Source organism: Giraffa tippelskirchi, chromosome 10 (genome assembly GCF_054371585.1).
Source record: "Giraffa tippelskirchi isolate mGirTip1 chromosome 10, T2T-mGirTip1v1.2.pri, whole genome shotgun sequence".
Taxonomy (NCBI): Eukaryota; Metazoa; Chordata; class Mammalia; order Artiodactyla; family Giraffidae; genus Giraffa; species Giraffa tippelskirchi.
The window spans coordinates 21,081,398-21,101,668 of NC_137284.1; the positions used below are offsets into that span (position 1 = coordinate 21,081,398).

Here is a 20,271-nt window from a genome sequence, read left to right on the forward strand (position 1 = left end):
CTTCAGTTGTAGCTTGCCAGGCTCCTCTGTCCATGGAATTCTCCAGGCAAGAATTCTGGAGTGGGTTGCTATTTCCTCCTCCAAGGGATCTTTCCGACCAAGGGATTGAACCTGCATTTCTTATGTTTCTGACATTGGCAGGTGGGTTCTTTATCACCAGTGTCACCTGACTTTGCTCTTAATTGTATTTAAAAGGATGGAATTTGAATAAAAGGTCATTAAAAGCCTTGTCAAGCACTGTCAGAGATGTAAGTAAACATTTCTTCTTCCCTGGGAAAGTGGTCTCTGGAGCTGTGATCCCGAGGGAGTCCCTTGTAATGAGGTCAACTGAGATCTCTGATCCAGAATAAAAGTCTTCAGTCTCCTGTTATCCATGGGTATAAGGAAAGGATGTTGCTTTATCCTTGGAGTCTGGACAGGAGGCTTGGGGCAAAGCCACAGTCAGAGACCATGTCCTTCTACTCAGCAAGAGAAGCAAGATAAACTAGAGGTTTTGATCATTAAAGTGGAGAAGCAGAGGCATCTGAGCCCTGAGTTTACACCTTCTTTTCACAGGGCATTTGAGTCTCCATGAAAGCGGTGGATGAGAGCCAGCAGAACACAGCACTGTGACTCCAAGCAGAAGGAGGGTGAGTGCCTGCCTGACCTGGTCTGTCCTGTGACAGAGAGGTTCAAGCTCACACTCTGAGCTAAAGCACCTGAGTTCACCTTTTGTCACAACTTAGGAATACTGGGACTTGTGCAAATCACTTAAGTCCGGTGTCTTCATCTGTCATATGGGGATAACCATAATGCCACACACGACAGAGGATGAGATGGTTGAATGGAATCACTGACTCGATGGATGTGAATTTGATCAAGCTCCGGGAGTTGGTGATGGACAGGGAAGCCTGGCATGCTGCAGTCCATGGGGTCGCAAAGAGTTGGACATGACAGAGCACTGAACTGAACTGATAATGCCACACAGCATGTAGAACCATGCCTATCTCACAGTTGTTGTTTTTCAGTCATTGTCATGTCCAACTCTTTGTGACCCCATGAACTGCAGCATGCCAGGCTTCCCTGTACTTCACTATCTCCTGGAGTTTGCTCAAACTCATTTCCATTGAATCAGTGATGTCATCTAACCATCTCATCTTCTGTCATCCCTTTCTCCTCCTGCCTTCAATCTTTACCAGCATCATGGTCTTTTTCCAATGAGTCGGCTCTTCGCACCAGGTGGCCAAAGTATTAGAGCTTCAGCTTCAACATCAATCCTTCCAATGACTATGCAAGGTTGATTTCCTTTAGGATTGACCGGCTTGATCTCCTTACTGGCCAAGGGACTCTCAAGAGTCTTCTTCAGCACCACAGTTTGAAAGCTCCCACAGTTAGAGCTCAGTAAGTATTCCTTTTTTTTTCTTCTCCATCTCACCTCCGTAACTTCCAGTAACTTTCAAAATAAACTGTTGCCTCTGTTTTGTTTAGTGACTCTTTCTTTTTCCCTCACAGATTCTCCTAGAGGAGAATGGCTGCAGATAACACCTCCTCTGTGACAGAGTTCATCCTCACAGGCTTAACAGACCAGGCACAACTCAAGATCCCCCTCTTCTTCCTGTTTCTAAGTTTCTATGTGGTCACCGTAGTGGGGAACCTGGGTTTGATAACTTTGATTGGACTGAATTCTCACCTTCACATTCCCATGTACTTTTTCCTCTTCAACCTGTCCTTCATAGATTTTAGTTACTCCACTACCCTCACCCCTAAAATGCTGATGGGTTTTGCCTCAGAGAAGAACATCATTTCCTATGCAGGGTGTATGACTCAGTTTTTTTTCTTCTGTTTTTTTGTCTTTTCTGAATCCTACATCCTGTCAGCCATGGCATATGACCGCTATGTTGCCATCTGTAAGCCACTGGTATACATGGTCACCATGTCTCCTCAGGTGTGTTTACTCCTTTTGTTGGGGGTCTATGGGATGGGAATGTTTGGAGCTGTGGCTCATATGGGAAACATAATGTTTATGACCTTCTGTGGTGACAGCCTTATCAATCACTATATGTGTGACATCATTCCCCTCCTTGAGCTCTCCTGTAACAGTTCTTACATAAATTTGCTGGTAGTCTTTATTGTTGTGACCATTGGCATTGGTGTGCCCATTGTGACCATTTTTATCTCTTATGGTTTTATTCTTTCTAGCATTCTCCACATCAGCTCCACTGAGGGCCGGTCCAAAGCCTTTAGTACATGCAGTTCCCATATAATTGTGGTTTCTCTTTTCTTTGGGTCAGGAGCTTTTATGTACCTCAAACCACCTTCTATTTTACCCCTTGATCAGGGGAAAGTGTCCTCTGTATTCTATACTGCTGTGGTGCCCATGCTCAACCCATTAATCTATAGCCTGAGGAATAAGGATGTTAAAGTTGCCCTGAAGAAAACCTTGAGCATAAAAATCTCTTGAAAATGACCAAGAAACTCCAAAGCTTTGCTTATCATTTAAAAAAAAAATTGTTTTTCAGTGAAGAAAACAAATGTCAGCTGGTGCTTTCTCTTCTATATTTAGAGAAAAATTTTAACTTGCCTGTAAGCATTATATTTCTCTACTCCTTACTCTAGCCTATCTATTCCAATCAGTCTTTGTTTTATGAAAACAGTTTCCACAGTCATAGAGGGTTACTCTTTAACAGGTCTAACGAATGATTTAATCTAGCCCCTCATATGACACATTATGTGATGGAGACTCATGTAAATATTTTGAGGTCGCCCATGGACATTCATGTAGCTAGTGCTAGAGATGGGATTGGAATCTAGGCCCTTCAGTTTAAATACACTTTGCTCTACTTTCCTTTAGTCATGATTTGTTGATCCATCTTTTCTCTGGCAAATTTTCATTTCAAAGATTTTCGTTTTTGCATTTAAAGAAATCTAATTCTATTTACAGTGATGTCATGCAACTTTTCAGTGGTTAATTTTTGGAACATCATTTTTGTAAGAATGTTGGAAGTGAAAAATGTGGTGATTTTGTCTTGACAAAATGATAAAAAAATGTTTTAATATTTTGGGGTAGGAAATAAAGTTCCATATAGAATCAAGCATAATGCCTGCTGAGGTGGTATACAGAGTTCTATAGACATATCAACTTATTAGACCTTCTAATGGAAGAATATACAGATTTGAGAGAGTTAAAAATGTTGGCTACAAGCTTCACTCATTATTTCCCGACTAATATGACAGAACTTGGAGCCTCACTTCAAGGGTCTGAATGATGCAAATGAGTAATAGATAGCTTTGGGTGGAAGTGAGTCATTGGAGCAGTAGCAACCAACAAAACAGGAGGAGGAAATGGCAACCTACTCCAGTATTCTTGCCTGGACAATCTGATGGGCAGAAGAGCCTGGTTGGCTGCTATCAGTTCAGTTCAGTTCAACTGCTCAGTCGTGTCCGACTCTTTGCGACCCCATGAATTGCAGCATGCCAGGCCTCTCTGTCCATCACCAACTCCCGGAGTCTACCCAAACCCATGTCCATTGAGTTGGTGATGCCATCCAACCATCTTATCGTCTGTCGTCCCCTTCTCCTCCTGCCCCCAATCCAACCCAGCATTAGGGTCTTTTCCAATGAGTCAACTCTTCGCATGAGGTGGCCAAAGTATTGGAGTTTCAGCTTCAACATGGGGTCATAAAGAGTCAGACACGACTGAACATACATGCACTCCTGCAACAAACTAAACAACCAGTTATTAAGAAGGTAGATGCCATTGTATTTTGAGGCATTACATATAGCTATGATCTATTAGTAGTAGGGCAAAAGGGAAACAGATGGTGGTCTTAAGACAAGTCATATTAATATATTCATAGCATTGGGCAAATGGAGGTACAACTTTAAATAAAGACGCAGAAGAATATTTGCTTTGGTCTGAGCACATTACTAGGTATGTGACCTGTTTGCAAGATATTGTGACGTTTTGACTTTTCTTATAAAAGTTCTCTTCCATTAGAAAAAAGTGAAAATTTGGATAAACGCACCTTTAGTTTTTCCCTTTGATAGCTGAATTCAGGATATTTATGGATTGACAGTGCAATGGGGGTGATGGAGAATCAGCACAATATTGTTGAGTAAAAAAATAACACCACCTCCTTTTAAAGTGTAAATTATATACTACAAAGTGCACAAATTTTATCTGCTCAATTTTTTCACATATATAAGGCTACGTAACTACTACCTATACCAAGATAGAATAGAGAAGATTTTTTATCACTTAACAATATTCTTGCCTGCCCCTTCCTAGTGAATATTACTATACATTCTCTTTCTGGAAATATCTACTATTCTTACCTTTATCATTACATTTTGCTTGTTCTTGAGCATCACATAAATGTCAATACTGCATTTACTTTTTTTAAAAAAAAATTCTGGCTTTCTCTCAATACAAAGTGTAGTGTGAAATTCATCTATAATGTACATGTAGGTATTTTTTGTTCTTGGTTGCTGCTGTCTAGTATTCCATTGTATTGATATAGAGCAATTTCCTTTTCAATTATCCTCTTAATGGACATTTAGCATATTTTCAGTCTCTGCATATTATTAATACAACTGCTATGAACATCCCTGAGCACGTAGTTTCTTTGAAATTTACTCTGATTTATCTTGGTTCTGTAGCTTGATGCAGATTACTGGGTCACAGGATGGACATACTTTATGCTTCTTAAATACTAATTAGCTGTCTTCCAAAATATTTAAACTGATTTGCACCCCCAATGGTTTCCAGGTAAGGATGTTCCTCTTTCTTCTGAGCATTTGCTATTTTCAGTTCTTTTCACCTTAACCACTCTTTTGGGTGTATAGTGCACTACCACTTGAGCCTTCTTTGTTCATTTCCCCAATAGATAATTGTGTTGAGCACTTCTTAATATATTCTTTAGAATTTAGATATCACCTTTGTTAAGTGCCTGTTCAAGTCTTTTGCCCACATAAAAATAGTTTATTAGTTATTTCCTTACTAATTTGAACTTCAAGAAAGCATATTCTAGATATTGGGTCTTGTTCAGACATATAGATTGCTATTATTTTTGCTCAGCCTGTGATTTAGCCGTTCAATGGCATTCTTATTGATGTTTTATGGTAATAGAACTTTTAATTTTAATAAAGTTCCATTTCTCATACTATTAGTGCAGTACCCTGCTTAATCATTATTTATTACAAAATTACAAATATATTCTTCTGTTTTCCTTTGAATATTTATATATTATTTATCATGTATGGTGTGAGGGAGTAAGTTTATTTTTTCATGATATTATACATTAAGATAGAGAAGGAAATGACAACCCACTCCAATACCCTTGCCTAGAGAATCCCTTGGACAGAGGAGCCTGGCAGGCTACAGTTCATGGGGTTGCAGAGTCGGGCAGGACTGAGCAACTGACACACACACATACATTAAGAATATATGTATCTTTTCAAGACATTAAATTGCTTCTGGATCATTTATGGAAAAGGTCATATCTCCTCTTTAAATTGTATTGGCTTTGTATGGATCTACGAGATGATCATGTGACAATGCTTTTATGGGACCAGATGGGAAGAATCTTGCTAAGAAACAAAAATAATTATCAGGCCCAAAGGGCTTCATGAGTGAATTCTAGCAAATGTTTAAGACAGAAATAATACTGGTATTCTATATTCTCTCCCAGAAAATCAGATGCAGAGAAAACCCTTAAGATTAGAACAAAGCAAAGCTGTCTCTTCTCATCAATTCTATTCAACATCATGCTGGAAGTCCTAGCTAATGCAATAAGATAGGGAAAAAGGTACACAGATTGATAAGGAAGAAATAAAACTCTCCGTTTACAGCTGACAAAATTGTCTATGTAGAAAATCCCAAGATACTGATATAAAAACTCTTGGAGCTAGATAGCAATTATAACAAGGTTGCAAGATACAAGGTTAGATACAAAAGCAAACTGATTTCATATATGCCAGTAATTAACCATTTCAAATTCAAAACCATTAAAATTAAAAACATAACATCATTTACATTAGCATTGAAACAAAGAAGTGCCTAAGAATAAATCTAATAAAATACATATAGGGTCTCCATAAGGAACTGAAGCATTTTCTTTCAGTAGAATTATATTTTATGTTATAAAATGTTTCTACTTGTTAATGTAATGAATTTTTCCTTATTATTATTCTTTAAATTATAGTTTTGCTGCATATTATTTCATCATACTACTGTATATAGAAATTTTGTACCATACTTTATAACATTTTTGTCCAGTTTCAAATCCTCCAATGTTTTACTAGTATAGCTAATACTGTGACTAATACCATTGTGTAAAAACCTTTGGCTAGATTTATGGCGATTTCCTCAGGATAGATTCCCCACAGGAGATTGTAGCATCAAACAGCATGATGTTTTGAATTTGATATTTCTTTACCAGTGGATTCATTCCAGTTTGAACTCCCAACAGAAGATTAATACCTTTATGAAATATCTACTCTCTGCCAGACAACTATACTAGTAAGGCTATGTAGAACTCATAAAAGATGGTCATCTTGGACTTCCTTGGTGTTCCAGTGGTTAAGAATCTGCCTGCTAACACAGGGGACATGGGTTCATGCCCTGGTCCAGGAAGATTCCACATGCCTTGGGGCAACAAAGTTCATGTACATGAGCCTGCAGTCTAGAGCCTGTGACCCACAGCTAATGAAGCCTGAGCACCCTATAGTCCAAGCTTTGCAACAAGAGGGACCGCCATAATGAGAATCCCAAGTACTGCAGGCAGAGAAGAGCCCCCACTGGCCACAACTAGAGAAAGCCTGCACATAGCAGCAGTTTAATTAAAAAAAAATCATCCTGATTATTTAAACATAAAATTAAAGTTAGTCACTCAGTCGTGTCTGACTCTTTGTGACCCCATGGACTGTAGCCCAGCAGGCTCCTCTGTCCATGGAATTCTCTAGGCAAGAATACTGGAGTGGGTTGCCATTCCCTTTTCCAGGGAATCTTCCCAACCCAGGGATCAAACCCAGGTCTCCCACATTGCAAGCACACTCTTTACTGACTGAGCCACGAGGAAAGCCATAAACATTTTTTAAACATAGCTTAAATTATTCTCTTCACTGACTTCTCTTAGAGAGTTGACAGTGAAAAGCCATTGTACATCTATCTTTTCTTCTTGTTTTTCTCCCTGGATTCATAAACCCACTAAGACTTGGTCTCATTAATTTTACCACAGTTTCAACATCTTTCAACTTGGAGTATGGAAATATAGGGTTTTGCAAAGTTGATGAGATGCGTTGCAACTTAGAATGATTTTTCAGAGATTGGCCACACACATACCCAATTCTTCCTTTTCCTACGAAGATTAGGTAGGCACCTGTATGTGTGGACCTACAGCACCCTTCACTTAACCTGTTAGAACATTTACTGCACATAAAGCAGCTGCCTATTTATGTGTGCCTGATCCTCACACAGGATATAAGTTCGTTGAGCCTGTGGTGTCTGTCTGGTTATGCCAATGTTGCTGAGGAGAGTAACTGGGGTACAGTAGATGTTTAATACCTAGTTAGCAGAGAGAGAAAAAGATTCCAGGAGATTGAGAAGATTATTTTAAAAAGGCCACGTCTCATTTCTCAACCTATGCTTTTAGACACACTTTCAGAGAACAAACATCATTTCAAAATAGAGGTGAACAGTGCACTTTCCCCACAGCTGTTGCTCTCTTCCTTGCTCATTTCTCTGGGTTACAGACTGTCCTTCAGCCTCCTTTAACTTTGGATGAGAAGGGTCTTTTCCTAGCCCACGTGACTCAAGCCTAAGTATAATGTATAAGGTACAATGCACACTCTGAAATTAGCCTCGTTTAGGACGGTGTTTTGTAAGAATCACAGATTCTACTTAAATGTTTTTGCCAGTGCTCACCACCATGGTCTTTTGATTTATTTTACATCTTGGAGCTGTGTTCAGTAATGCTCAGGGAGCCACAGCATTTATACTTTCACACTAATCAATCATTCATTCAGGGTTGCCTTCAAATGAATGTACATTCTCAGGAACTTCTGTTTCTCCTGAGCAGGCCTTTGATAATTTTGTATTACTACTGCCACTGAGAAATCTCATAACTGCACTGATAATGGGAAGACTAGTTCCATAGCAGCATCTCCTGTTAAAAACTCTGTCCTGTGGAGGACAGAAATCACCAAGTCCTTTACACCAATGAATTTCTTCTTGCCTGCTGAAGGGAATGTCCTATGAGTCCTCCTACGGAGCAAAGTCAGGTTCCAGGCTCTAGATAACACATAACAAAACTACTCTAACATTCTCATCTCTGTGAGCCACCTGATATCTTCCATAATACTTTGCCAAAGCAATTTCAGTGTCTCTACTTCATCTGCCTGTTGGCCATTTCCTGTGTCCTACCTATAGCCTTGTAAACTGTATGACTTTACTCTGGATTATGGGCCTTCAGCAGGGCTTCCCAGGTGGCTCAGTGGTAAAGAATCCACCTGTAACGCAGGAGACGCAAGTTTGATCCCTGGGTCAGGAAGATTCCCCGGAGAAGGAAATGGCAACCCACTCCAGTATTCTTGCCTGAGAAACCCCATGGACAGAGGAACCTGGTGGGCTACAGTCCATGGGGTCGCAAAGAGTCAGAAACAACTTAGCAAATAAACAACAACATGTGGGCCTTAATCATGTAGCTGGCAAACTGAATGGTTAAAGGTTTTCTAAGCCCTCATCTGGCCAGTGCTGGTATACTTACCTACTTCACCAGGCTGGAAGACAGTTGCATATCGCTTTCCCCTACTTGTCCACACAAAGAAGAGCAGAGGGTCTTGAACACACTCTGAATTAGGAATGTCATTCTAAGTAAGAAGTGCTGGTGAATCTCTTCAGAGCAGGGTCTACCCTTTCTCTTCCTGAAGTTATTTATGCTGTGGGAGCAGGCTCCTTTAATAATAGCCCCCAGACAGAACTAAGGTGTCTCTAAATTGCTCTTGCATAGTTATGATAATTATTCATGAATATACTGTTTATCAAAAAAATTATACCTGAATATCCTGAGCTCCCAGATCATGCCACACTATCAATACAGGAAAACAGAAGATATGAGGGGGAAATAATGCATTAGAATCTGTGTTTTTACCCTTTTTTTAGATACTCGTTTGACTTAAAAAATGTTTTGTATTAAAGACATTTGATTTATATTTATGGAACTTTGGAAGCACCATATTTAGCAAGTGATTATGCACATATGTGGTACATGATTTATTGTATATGCTTATTCATGAAAGGAAATACGGCTTCATGCAAATAATTCCTGTGAATGGGCTGATCTTTTCTGGTCTGATTGGACACCTGTCTTTTTCCATGCCCCAGGAGGATGAAGGATGGGAGGAATTTCATTCCTCATTCTTCCTCAAGAGGGCGTTATTGTCCTGACTTCTGGGCCTGGGACACCAAGCTGAGCATATGATGTGCTTCTCCCCTTCTCCCCTGTAGGGAAGGCCAGCTTCCCCAGGGTACATGTAAGCTTCAACCCTCACCTACCTCATTTGGTTCCTATCTTCTTAGCTATTCTACCCTCCCAGAAACGTCTTCTTTTTTTTTTGATGTGGACTATTTTTAAGGTCTTTATTGAATTCGCTACAGTATTTTTTCTGTTTTCTTTGTTGGTTTTGTGGCTACATGTCATGTGGGATCTTGGCTCCCTGACCAGGGATTGAACCCGCATCCCTGTATTGGAAGATGAAGTCATGCATGGCCCTGCAATAAACCTTTCCCTGCTCCAAATTCCAACCTCACTCACTGTGTCTCAGGCATATGAACTTGTGCTTTGTTGTTGTTCAGTCGCTAAACCATGTTCGACTGTGTGACCCCATGGACTGCAGCATGCCAGGCTTCCCTGTCCTTCACTATCTCCTGGAGTTTGCTCAAACTTATGTCCACTGAATCAATGATGCCATCCAACCATCTCATCCTCTGCGGCCCTTGCGCTAACAGCCATGTATCCTATATACTTTGCATTGAATGATATTGGTGTATGGTTTCAATTTTTCTGAGGATGAAAGAACTAATTCTTACCTGGAGCCCACCTAATTTAAACTACGAATTTCTAATCAGAGCTATAATGTAAACATTTGGTGTACTGTAGCACAGTGCACTGGTAACAGCATAACCTGAAGCATGGCAGGCATGGGTTTGCAGCTCTGCTCTTTTACCAGCCAAGTGTATTTGAGTCTATTATTTCCCTTCATTGAACCCAGTTTAGTTACCTGTAAAATAGAAGTCTGCTACTAATGTTAGCGTACATAATGTATGGAAAGTATTTTGCATAGTGCTAGAAGCCTCCCCCAGCCCCCACCAGTTTTCTTCCTTTCTAAAGGAAACATGAGGCTTCATATTCTACATATAATTCAGTGAAATTTGTTCCTGAAAAACTACACACTGCATTAAGGATAAAGAGGTAGTCCTAGTGGTAAAGAACCCTCCTGCCAATGCAGGAGACATAAGAGACATGGATTTGATCCCTGGGTTGGGAAGATTCCCCTGAAGGAGGGCTTGGCAACCCACTCCAGTATTCTTGGCTGGAGGATCCCATGGACAGAGGATCCTGGTGGGCTACAGTCCACAGGGTCGCCAAGAGTCGGACACGCACACAATGATTAATAAGGGACCTACTTCTTGAGCAGAGCAACAGTGAGAGGTAGGTTCTATTACCCCATTTAATAGATAAGGTAACTGGATATTGGAGCCTTTAAGTAACTTGCTACTGAGAAGTAAAGTATTGTCTGCCAGATCAGTAAACAAAGGATGTCACAGTCATCAGCAATTGCAGTCACCACCACAGGTTACCTGGTGAGCCCTGAGAGAACTCAGGAAGGAAAGAATATCTGCCATCTAGCCGCCATCAGACGGCAGCCACTCCCTATGGTGAACCCTGAAGGAACTGACTATTTGAAAACACAGGATCCTGGCCCCAGATGGCTGAGTTGCACATCAAAGGAATATTTCAGTGAGCACAGACTCTAGCATCTTCCTATACATAGAAAAGAACTAAATTTCTCAACTTGCAGACATTTACATAACATCATTAGTCACTCAGTCGTTTCCGACTCTTTGCGGCCCCATGTACTGTAGCCTTCCAGGCTCCTCTGTCCACAGGGATTCTCCAGGCAAGAATACTGGAGTAGATTGTCAGGCCCTCCTCAATAAGGAGGAGGGGATCTCCTCAACCCAGGGGTCGAACCGAGGTGTCCAGCATTGTGGACAGATTCTTTACCATCTGAGCCACCAAGGAAGCCATCTGCTGCTGCTGCTGCTAAGTCGCTTCAGTCGTGTCCGATTCTGTGCGACCCCATAGATGGCAGCCCACCAGGCTCCTCCATCCATGGGATTTTCCAGGCAAGAGTACTGGAGTGGGTTGCCATTTCCTTCTCCACAGGAAGCCATCTAGTTTTCTTTTATTAACAGTTTTAGTACTACTACCTGTCCCTTGTTGTGAAACTCCTATATATCCTGGCTCCCCACATCACCTCCATGGAACAGTTACTCAGGCTTACTTGAGATGCTGCCTTTCAGGCTTGAGGTCCTCAGTATGTCCACTGAATAAAACATAACTCTCAACTTGTAGGTTCAGTTCTGTTGCTCAGTTGTGTTTGACTTTTGTGACCTCATAGACTGTAGCACGCCAGGCTTCACTGTCTGTCACCAACACCTGGAGCTTACTCAAACTCATGTCCTTTGAGTAGATGATGCCATCCAACTATCTCATCTTCTGTCATCCCCTTCTCCTCCCACATTTAATCTTTCCCGACATCAGGGTCTTTTCAAATGAGTCAGTTCTTCTCAAGAGGTGGCCAAAATATTGGAGTATCATCTTTAGCATCAGTCCTTCCAATGAATATTCAGGACTGATTTCCTTTAGAATGGACTGGTTGGATCTCCTTGCTGTCCAAAGGACTCCTAAGAGTCTTCTCCAACACCACAGTTCAAAAGCATCAATTCTTCAGCACTCAACTTTCTTTATGGTCCAACTCTCACATCCATACATGACTACCAGAAAAACCAAAGCTTTGACTAGATGAACCTTTGTTGGCAAAGTAATGTTTCTGGTTTTTAATATGCTATCAAGGTTGGTCCTAATTTTTCTTCCAAGGAGCATGCATCTTTTAATTTCATGGCTACAGTTACCATCTGCAGTGATTTTGGAGCCTAAAAAATAAACTTGTAGGTTGTGAATAATTTTTCAGTCAACTCTGCTTATAGCTAAGTAGACACTCCTTAGCTATGGTTGTCTGAGGCAGCCTTACAAATAGCTGAGAATAGAAGAGAAGTTAAAGGCAAAGGAGAAAAGAAAAGATATACCATCTGAATTCAGAGTTCCAAAGAATAGCAAGGAGGATTAAGAAAGCCTTTCTCAGTGATCAGTGCAAAGAAATAGAGGAAAACAATAGAATGGGAAAGACTAGAGATCTCTTCAAGAAAATTAGAGATACCAAGGGAACATTTCATGCAAAGATAGGCACAACAAAGGACAGAAATGGTATGGACCTAACAGAAGCAGAAGATATTAAGAAGAGATGGCAAGAATACACAGAAGAACTATACAAAAAAGATCTTCATGACCCAGATAACCATGATGGTGTGATCATCCACCTAGAGCAAGGCATCCTGGAATGTGAAGTCAAGTGGGCCTTAGGAAGCATCACTACGAACAAAGCTAGTGGAGGTGATGGAATTCCAGTTGAGCTATTTCAAATCCTCAAAGATGATGCTGTGAAAATACCGCACTCAATATGCCAGCAAATTTGGAAAACTCAGCAGTGGCCACAGAACTGGAAAAGGTCAGTTTTCATTCTAATCCCTAAGAAAGGCAATGCCAAAAAATGTTCAAATTACTGCACAATTGCACTCATCTTACATGCTAGCAAAGTAATTCTCAAAATTTTCCAAGCCAGGCTTCAACAGTATGTGAACCATGAACTTCCAGATGTTCATTCTGGATTTAGAAAAGGCAGAGGAAACAGAGATCAAATTGCCAACATCCACTGGATCACAGAAAAAGCAAGAGAGTTCCAGAAAAATATCTACTTCTGCATTATTGACTATGCCTAAGCCTTTGACTCTGTGGTTAACAATAAACTGTGGAAAATTCTTCAAGAGATGGGAATACCAGACCACCTGACCTGCCTCCTGAGAAATCTGTATGCAGGTCAGGAAGCAACGGTTAGAACTGGACATGGAATAACAAATGGTTGCAAATTGGGAAAGGAGTACGTCAAGGCTGTATATTGTCACCCTGCTTATTTAACTTCTGTGCAGAGTACATCGTGTGATATGCTGGGCTGGATGAAACACAAGCTTGAATCAAAATTGCTGGGAGAAATATCAATAACCTCAGGTATGTAGATGACACCACCGTTATGGCAGAAAGAAAAGAAGAACTAAAGGGCCTCTTGAAGAAAGTGAAAGAGGAGAGTGAAAAAGTTGGCTTGAAACTCAACATTCAGAAAACTAGGATCATAACATTCGGTCTCATCACTTCACGACAAATAAATGTGGAAACAATGGAAACAGTGACAGACTTTATTTTCTTGGGGTCCAAAATCACTGCAGATGGTGACTGCAGCCATGAAATTAAGATGCTTGCTCCTTGGAAGAAATGTTATGACCAACCTAGATAGCATATTAAAAAGCAGAGACATTAATTTGCTGACGAAGATCCATCTAGTCAAAGCTACCGTTTTTCCAGTAGTCATGTACAGATGTGAGAGTTGGACCATAAAGAAAACTGAGCACTGAATAATTGATGCTTTTGAACTGTGGTGTTTGAGAAGACTCTTCAGAGTCCCTTGGACTGCAAGGAGATCAAACCAGTCAATCATAAAGGAAATCAATCCTGAATATACATTGGAAAGACTGATGCTGAAACTGAAGCTCCAATACTTTGGCTACCTGATGCAAAGAACTGACTCACTGGAAAAGACCCTGATGCTGGGAAAGATTGAAAGCAGGAGGAGAAGTGGATGACAGAGGATTAGATGATTGGATGGCATCACTGACTCGATGAACATGAGCTTTAGCAGGCTCCAGGTGTTGGTGATGGACAGGGAAGCCTGGTATGCTGCAGTCCATTGGGTCACAAAGTGTTCTGAAGTTGTGTGTGTGACATGGTGGTACTGAATATGGGTACGTACAGATGTCCGGATGGAATCCCAGAATGGGCAGTGAGGACACGATGCCTTTAGGCAGCTGGCTCTGAGCAAAGAGTGTCTGCTCTTCTAGTGTTGGGAGTATCTGTGGTAGGAGCAAGAGATGATTCTCTAAATAACACGGCAGGCTGTGGTTCAGGATAGTGATAATTATAGGAAGGCTTGACCTTGACCATGTCCTTGCTGGTGGAAGCTGCAGAGATTGGGACTTCACCAGGGCCTGGTGCCAGGCTGCTCTCTCTGAGTAGGTGGAGCCCTGTGGTTTTATGCTGCCCTCTCATTAATGTGTGTAGGGGAGAGGGAGTGCTGTTGGGCCAGGCCACCCATTTAATTGCGGTTGTAGTTGGTTTGATTTTTTTTTTTCAAAACGCATTGAAGGCCTCTATTGTGTTGTTTGGGATGGGACTGGAGATCCAAACGTATCTAGGATTGCTTCCCCCAGGGTATACTTTGTCCCAGTGTGTTGGCCCTGGGCCCTGATGCATCCCCCAACACTGCCTGCATTTGGTACACATTTTGTCTCCCTGACCCTGATCTTCTCCAAAACATTTCAATCTCACTGTTAGGGTTTCCTTTTAGACCCAAAGGTCTTCTGGAAAAGTTAGGGGATGAATGGCAGGGTAGAATATTAGAAAGATCATAAATTTTGAAATTTTAAGGCAGAAGACCCCCGCTGGGGTTATAGAGGTTTTATATGCCTCAGTTTTCTTTTTTCTAAAACAGAAAAATAGTACATTCTCCCAGAATTGCAAGGACTGATTATGTGGGACTGGTATTAAGTGGGTTTTAAACTCTATAGTGGGGTACAACTTTCAGCTCCTGGTTTAAATATGGTTTTTGAACTTACAGAGGCAGGATGATGGTAGAGGCAGAAGGATTAGAAATACATCCTTAGGAGCAGGAAAATATGGATTATTTAGTCATGACTACCTTCCTTGGTCATATGAAATATAATCCCTCTATAGAGAGGGAGTTGGGGCAGATAATGGAAGGAAGGGATCTGAGAAAGTTATTTTTGGGAAATATTGAAATCTGAAGTGTATGTTAATGCAAAACTATTAGATCAACGTACAAAGAGATTACAAACTCAGAGAAAATAGACTCTCTTTGGCTAAGAATTTGACTACTGAATTTAGACAATTTGAATTAGCTTCCTGGGTCTGTCACTTCTGTGGATTCTAGAAAATTACTAACTTGTATAAATTTCAGTTCTTTCATTTGTGAAATTAATATAGTAACAGAAACTATTTCATTAAGAATTAAATGAGATAAACTATATAGACACTGAGTGCAATGTTTGGCTTCTATTAAGCATCCAAGAAATGTTAACTATTCATATTATTGCTATTAACTTGAAAGAGCTTGACTTAAATATTTACTTGTTATTAGCACATGTCAAAATTATAGTTTACTTATTAATGAGGTGACTGTCAGGAAGACAAAGAAGCTAGCTCTAAGAAGAGCTTGAACACACACATACACACACACACACACACACTCACAATTTTATATAGGAACACATAAAATCAAACACATAATGTAGATACTAGGAAAAAGGTGCTGAAATAAGGTTGCCATGTTAGATATTTGATAGATTAATGTCCTACAGGACAATAAAACCATATTCCCTTTAGGGTTAACTTCCTCACTGAACTTTACAAATTATAATGACATCAATTTATGCAAAACTTTTACCTTATAAAGCTGTAAAAAATGCCTGCTCCTTTATCATTTGTGGATTGTTAGTCACATACACTGTGAAATTCTCCAAGAGTGTCAATGAGGGTCAAGAAGATATTTTGGAAAATGCTCTGGCTTGACGTCAAAGAATTAACCGATCATCTATTTACATTTTTTCCATGTTTGGGATGCATTTGTTTTTAAATTATTACTGAAAGAATTTTTGGAAGGGACAACCTAGAAATTATGGAGCAGAAACGACACAACTGATTCTAGGAACTTCTCCCCTCTCTCAAACCAAGCAGGGTCTTCTTTATTCTGAAATCATCAAGGTGAGAGGAAATGAGGCCCAGGATCTGGAGTTTTAGCTGCCTGCAACCGTGTTCCTCAACCTTGGATGCCCTTCAGCACCACCTGAAGAACTTTAAAAAAAATACTGCTGCTGGGGAGGCCCATCTCAAAGCTTTTGATTTAATTAGTATGGCATTTGGATTTATTTTTAGTTTTTCCCTGGGTTTTAAACTTTTTAGCCCAATTCAGCTGTGTCCTCTGTGAATCTGGGGAGAGGTTATTAAAAGCTAAAACAGGGGACATAAATTGGGATGAAAGTGTTACTTGTTGTTACCTAAGCCTCATTCTGGGAAGGATCTGAAGCTTTAAATTTGGAGCAGTAAAAGCAATCAAACACCAAGAGGGTAACAGAAAAAAACTTCCTTTTCTAAGGCATCACATCAATAATATCTGTGCTGTGGCCAGGCTGTCTTCAAAGGGTTTTCAAAAGGGCTGCACTATTTTAATCACCTCCTATTCACCCCATTGATGAGGGATGCCCACCCGTATTTATGGGGATGGCCAAACACACAATACCCAGCACCGGACAGATGGGTTAACAGAAGTTTACTATTCACATACACTCACAACCTGGGGTGGGGGGCGCTGCAAGTCATGCAGGTTCACAAGGGGTGGCCCAAGGAACAGAGACAATATATCCAGGAGCTGCGGGAGGCAGGCTTTCTCGTGTCAAGAGAATGCAGTGTCCTTCGTTCCCATGGGAGAAGGTCATTGGCCTATTTGAATGCTTTCTCAGACAACAAGGGCTGAAACCCTAGGATACTCAGGGAGAAGCAGGGACAGTGCCCGAACCCCATGATAAGAGGTGTGGGGGGGTTGTTTGGCTAGGAGACTTCATGAGTGGGACTGGAATTAGGTGAGGAACTCATGGTTAGGCCTTTCGATGTCAAGGCAACACATAATATTGGACCTTAATTTGAGCCTTATACTGCATGCACACATTCACAAGGAATCATGTGTTTGCATTTATGCAAAGTTATGCATATCTGTGGGTATATACAGTTGTCCCTCCATATCTGCTGGATCTAGAACTGGTTCCAGGATACTCCCCGCCCTGTGGATGCCAAAACTTGAGAACGCTCAAGTCCCTATATAAAACAGAGAAGTATTTGCATTTAACCTACACACATCCTCCTGTATACTTGTGTACTTTAAGTCATCTCTAGATTGCTTATAATACCTAATACAATGTAAATACTATGTAAATAGTTGTAAATACAATGTAAATGTTATGTAAATAGTTGCTGGCATGAAGCAAATTCAGGTTTCACTTTTTGGAACTTTTGGAATTTCTTTCCTTCTGAATATTTTCAATCTCTGGTTGGTTGAATCCACAGATGTAAGACTTGAAGATACAGAGACCTAACTCTGAATATTAAGAATGAAATAAAAAGATGTTGCTCTCTGATTATCCATGCTGAACAACTTGTTTTGTTTTGCATATGGCTCAGTGATAAACAATCCCCCTGCCAATTCGGGAGACATGTACTTGATCCTTGGTCAGAAAGACCCACTGGAGAAGGACGTGGCAACCTACTCCAGTATTGTTTCCTAGAGAAACCCATGGACAGAAGAGCCTGGCAGGCTACAGCCCATAGGGTCACAAAGAGTCAGACACGACTTAGCGACTGAACAACAACAACTAACTATTAAGCAGCAGGCTTTTTGAATCCTTACTGAGAAGTTAAGTTCAGCTCAATTATCAATATCTGTCATCTAGGGCATGATGAAGAGATCACCAAGTAAGACTGTGTTAATTTTCTTTGTTAATTTTGGATTTTGCCTTCATTAAAGAACATAGAACATTTTAGGGAGAGGAGAAATTTATTCCACATGACTAAAGATTAGGTGTTTGAGATATTCAAGTGGGATATCTGATAATCTGTTGATAGTACAGGATGTAAATCTGTACTGGTGGTGGTGGTTTAGTTGCTAAGTCATGTCTGACTCTTTCTACCTCATGGACTCTAGCCTGTCAGGCTCCTCTGTCCATGGGATTTCCCAGGCAAGAATATTGGGATGGGTTGCCATTTCCTTCTCCAAGTCTGAGCTAGAAACATACATTAGGCAGCTACCAATTTTATAGCATGGGTTCCTCTTAACCAGTACGGATTGACTGTGTGTTTATCTTCAGAGCTCACTGGGGCATTGGCCAAGGCTATGGAATACATTACACTTACTAGAGATAAATAGTGCTGTATAACCACTGGTCCCTGAACTGTTTTAGGACAGGATGTACCAGCTTGCCAACATTATCTGGTAATATTAATTGGATTATAATAATTCAATAATCATAATAATACTTGGTTTTGGCAGAGCCTGGGGAATTTCAACAGTTCAGGCTGGTCACCTAGGTAGACTGCCGACAAGATCAGTTCTTTATAAAAGGAGGAGACTTGGGACTTCTTGGTACCAAGAAGCTTCCCACGTATGCTGGTGGTAGTTTAAGACCCAGTGGCAGAGTGCGTCTTGTGTAATCCAGTGGTGGGAGGGCATGGAAGCCAAAATACCTGGACCTCTTTCATTGCATACTCTTCTCATGCTGTTTCTGTATCCCGTACTCATGATAAAGTTGTTGTGTGAGTGTAAAAGTTTTGAGTGTTGTGAGTCCTTTCAGCGATTAAATATTTAAGGCAATTTATTCATAATTACCACATCAGTTAATGACATTTAAACCATAGAAGTGGATGGGATTATTCTGGGAAATTGTATGGGATAAGGGGATAAGAAAGGTGAGCTTGGAAATTTGAGAAACTTATTTAATTCTGAGCAGGGAAGAACACATCTGGTGCACTGTGGGTAAATCATGAGGTAGACAGAGCAGGTTTCGATATTCCTCTTTACAGAAGAGGAAATCATGGACTGAGAAATATTTTTACTTTTTCAAGACCACACAACTAGATCTTTAGATTCCTAAACATAGTTCCTTCAACTATATCACATTGCATCTTGATTAAAACTCCTCTTCAGAAAAGTTCCCTAGAGAAAGCTTTGAAAAGTATAAGAACATTAACCAGAGCCCTTGTGGCTTTCCTGACCAGCAGAGATGTTCAAAAATAGCAGCATCTTCACCATCCTGCAATTAGGATTTCTGAGACATCTCTGTTCTGTCCAACAAAGAAAGTCTGTTGCTTTCTACAAAGTTAGTGAATCTTAATGTTCAGGATTAAAAAAAAAAAAATCAACTGAGACATCTGTACCAATGCCTACAATAACCTCCCATCCATCAAATTGCCTTTAAATGAGGCCGTGCTATGTTCTTGCATTTTTTTCCCCCCTAGCACAATCCTGGAACATGGTGTACCCTTAACACACCTTGAAACCATGTATTTTACATTGCTAGTGTTAGTGAAATTTGCTTTTTATAGCATACGTATTCCTGAGACAAATGTCACTTAAAAATGGATTCCTATTTTAAGAGCCCCAAACTGTGGGCTATGATGAAACGGAGCTCTGGGCAACTTCTGACTTGGGAAGACTTTGCATCTCTTTCTGTCACTAAGTACTTCTCCTTTGCCAGTCCTCAAAATATTGGGAGGCTCCTTCTATTCTGTAAATATCTAGATCCCACAGGATGCACCCAAGAGGTACACAACATCCAACATGACTGTCCATTTGGTGTCAACATCAGCATGTTTAAAATATCAAAAATACAGTAAAACCAGCTGTGTGAAATCTACTTTATTTATTTATCTTTTGGAAATGGGTTTACCACTTAGCTATTTATAGAAAACCTCTAACAAATTCCTTTAGCATTGGAAAAAATAGTAAATGCATCCTGAACTTAACACTTTTCAAATCTGGACTTTTATAGAATCATATTTACACTTCTTTCTATTGAATTTACTAAATATTAATGAACAATACATGCTTTTGTCATTGTGTTCAATATTGGGTATGTAGATTAAACAGTATTTCAGGATATTATCTTGCCCTGTAGTCACTTATGATATAGTTGGAGCTGAGGAAATTCAATCCTGAAACAGTGGATGAAAAGTAAAAGGCAGAATTTGACCAAGTGGATAAAAGGATATGCAAAAATAA

At 40.3% G+C, this 20,271-nt stretch overlaps 1 protein-coding gene across 1 annotated transcript; it reads left to right on the forward strand.

The window, feature by feature from the left end:
* The first annotated feature begins 1,507 nt into the window (after positions 1 to 1,507).
* On the forward strand, positions 1,508 to 5,141 carry LOC145524868 (olfactory receptor 8B12-like). The gene has a single exon (XM_081537923.1). It carries the CDS (start codon positions 1,508 to 1,510, stop codon positions 2,438 to 2,440), a length of 933 nt encoding a protein of 310 aa, XP_081394049.1. The 3' UTR covers positions 2,441 to 5,141.
* Positions 5,142 to 20,271: the final 15,130 nt, after the last annotated feature.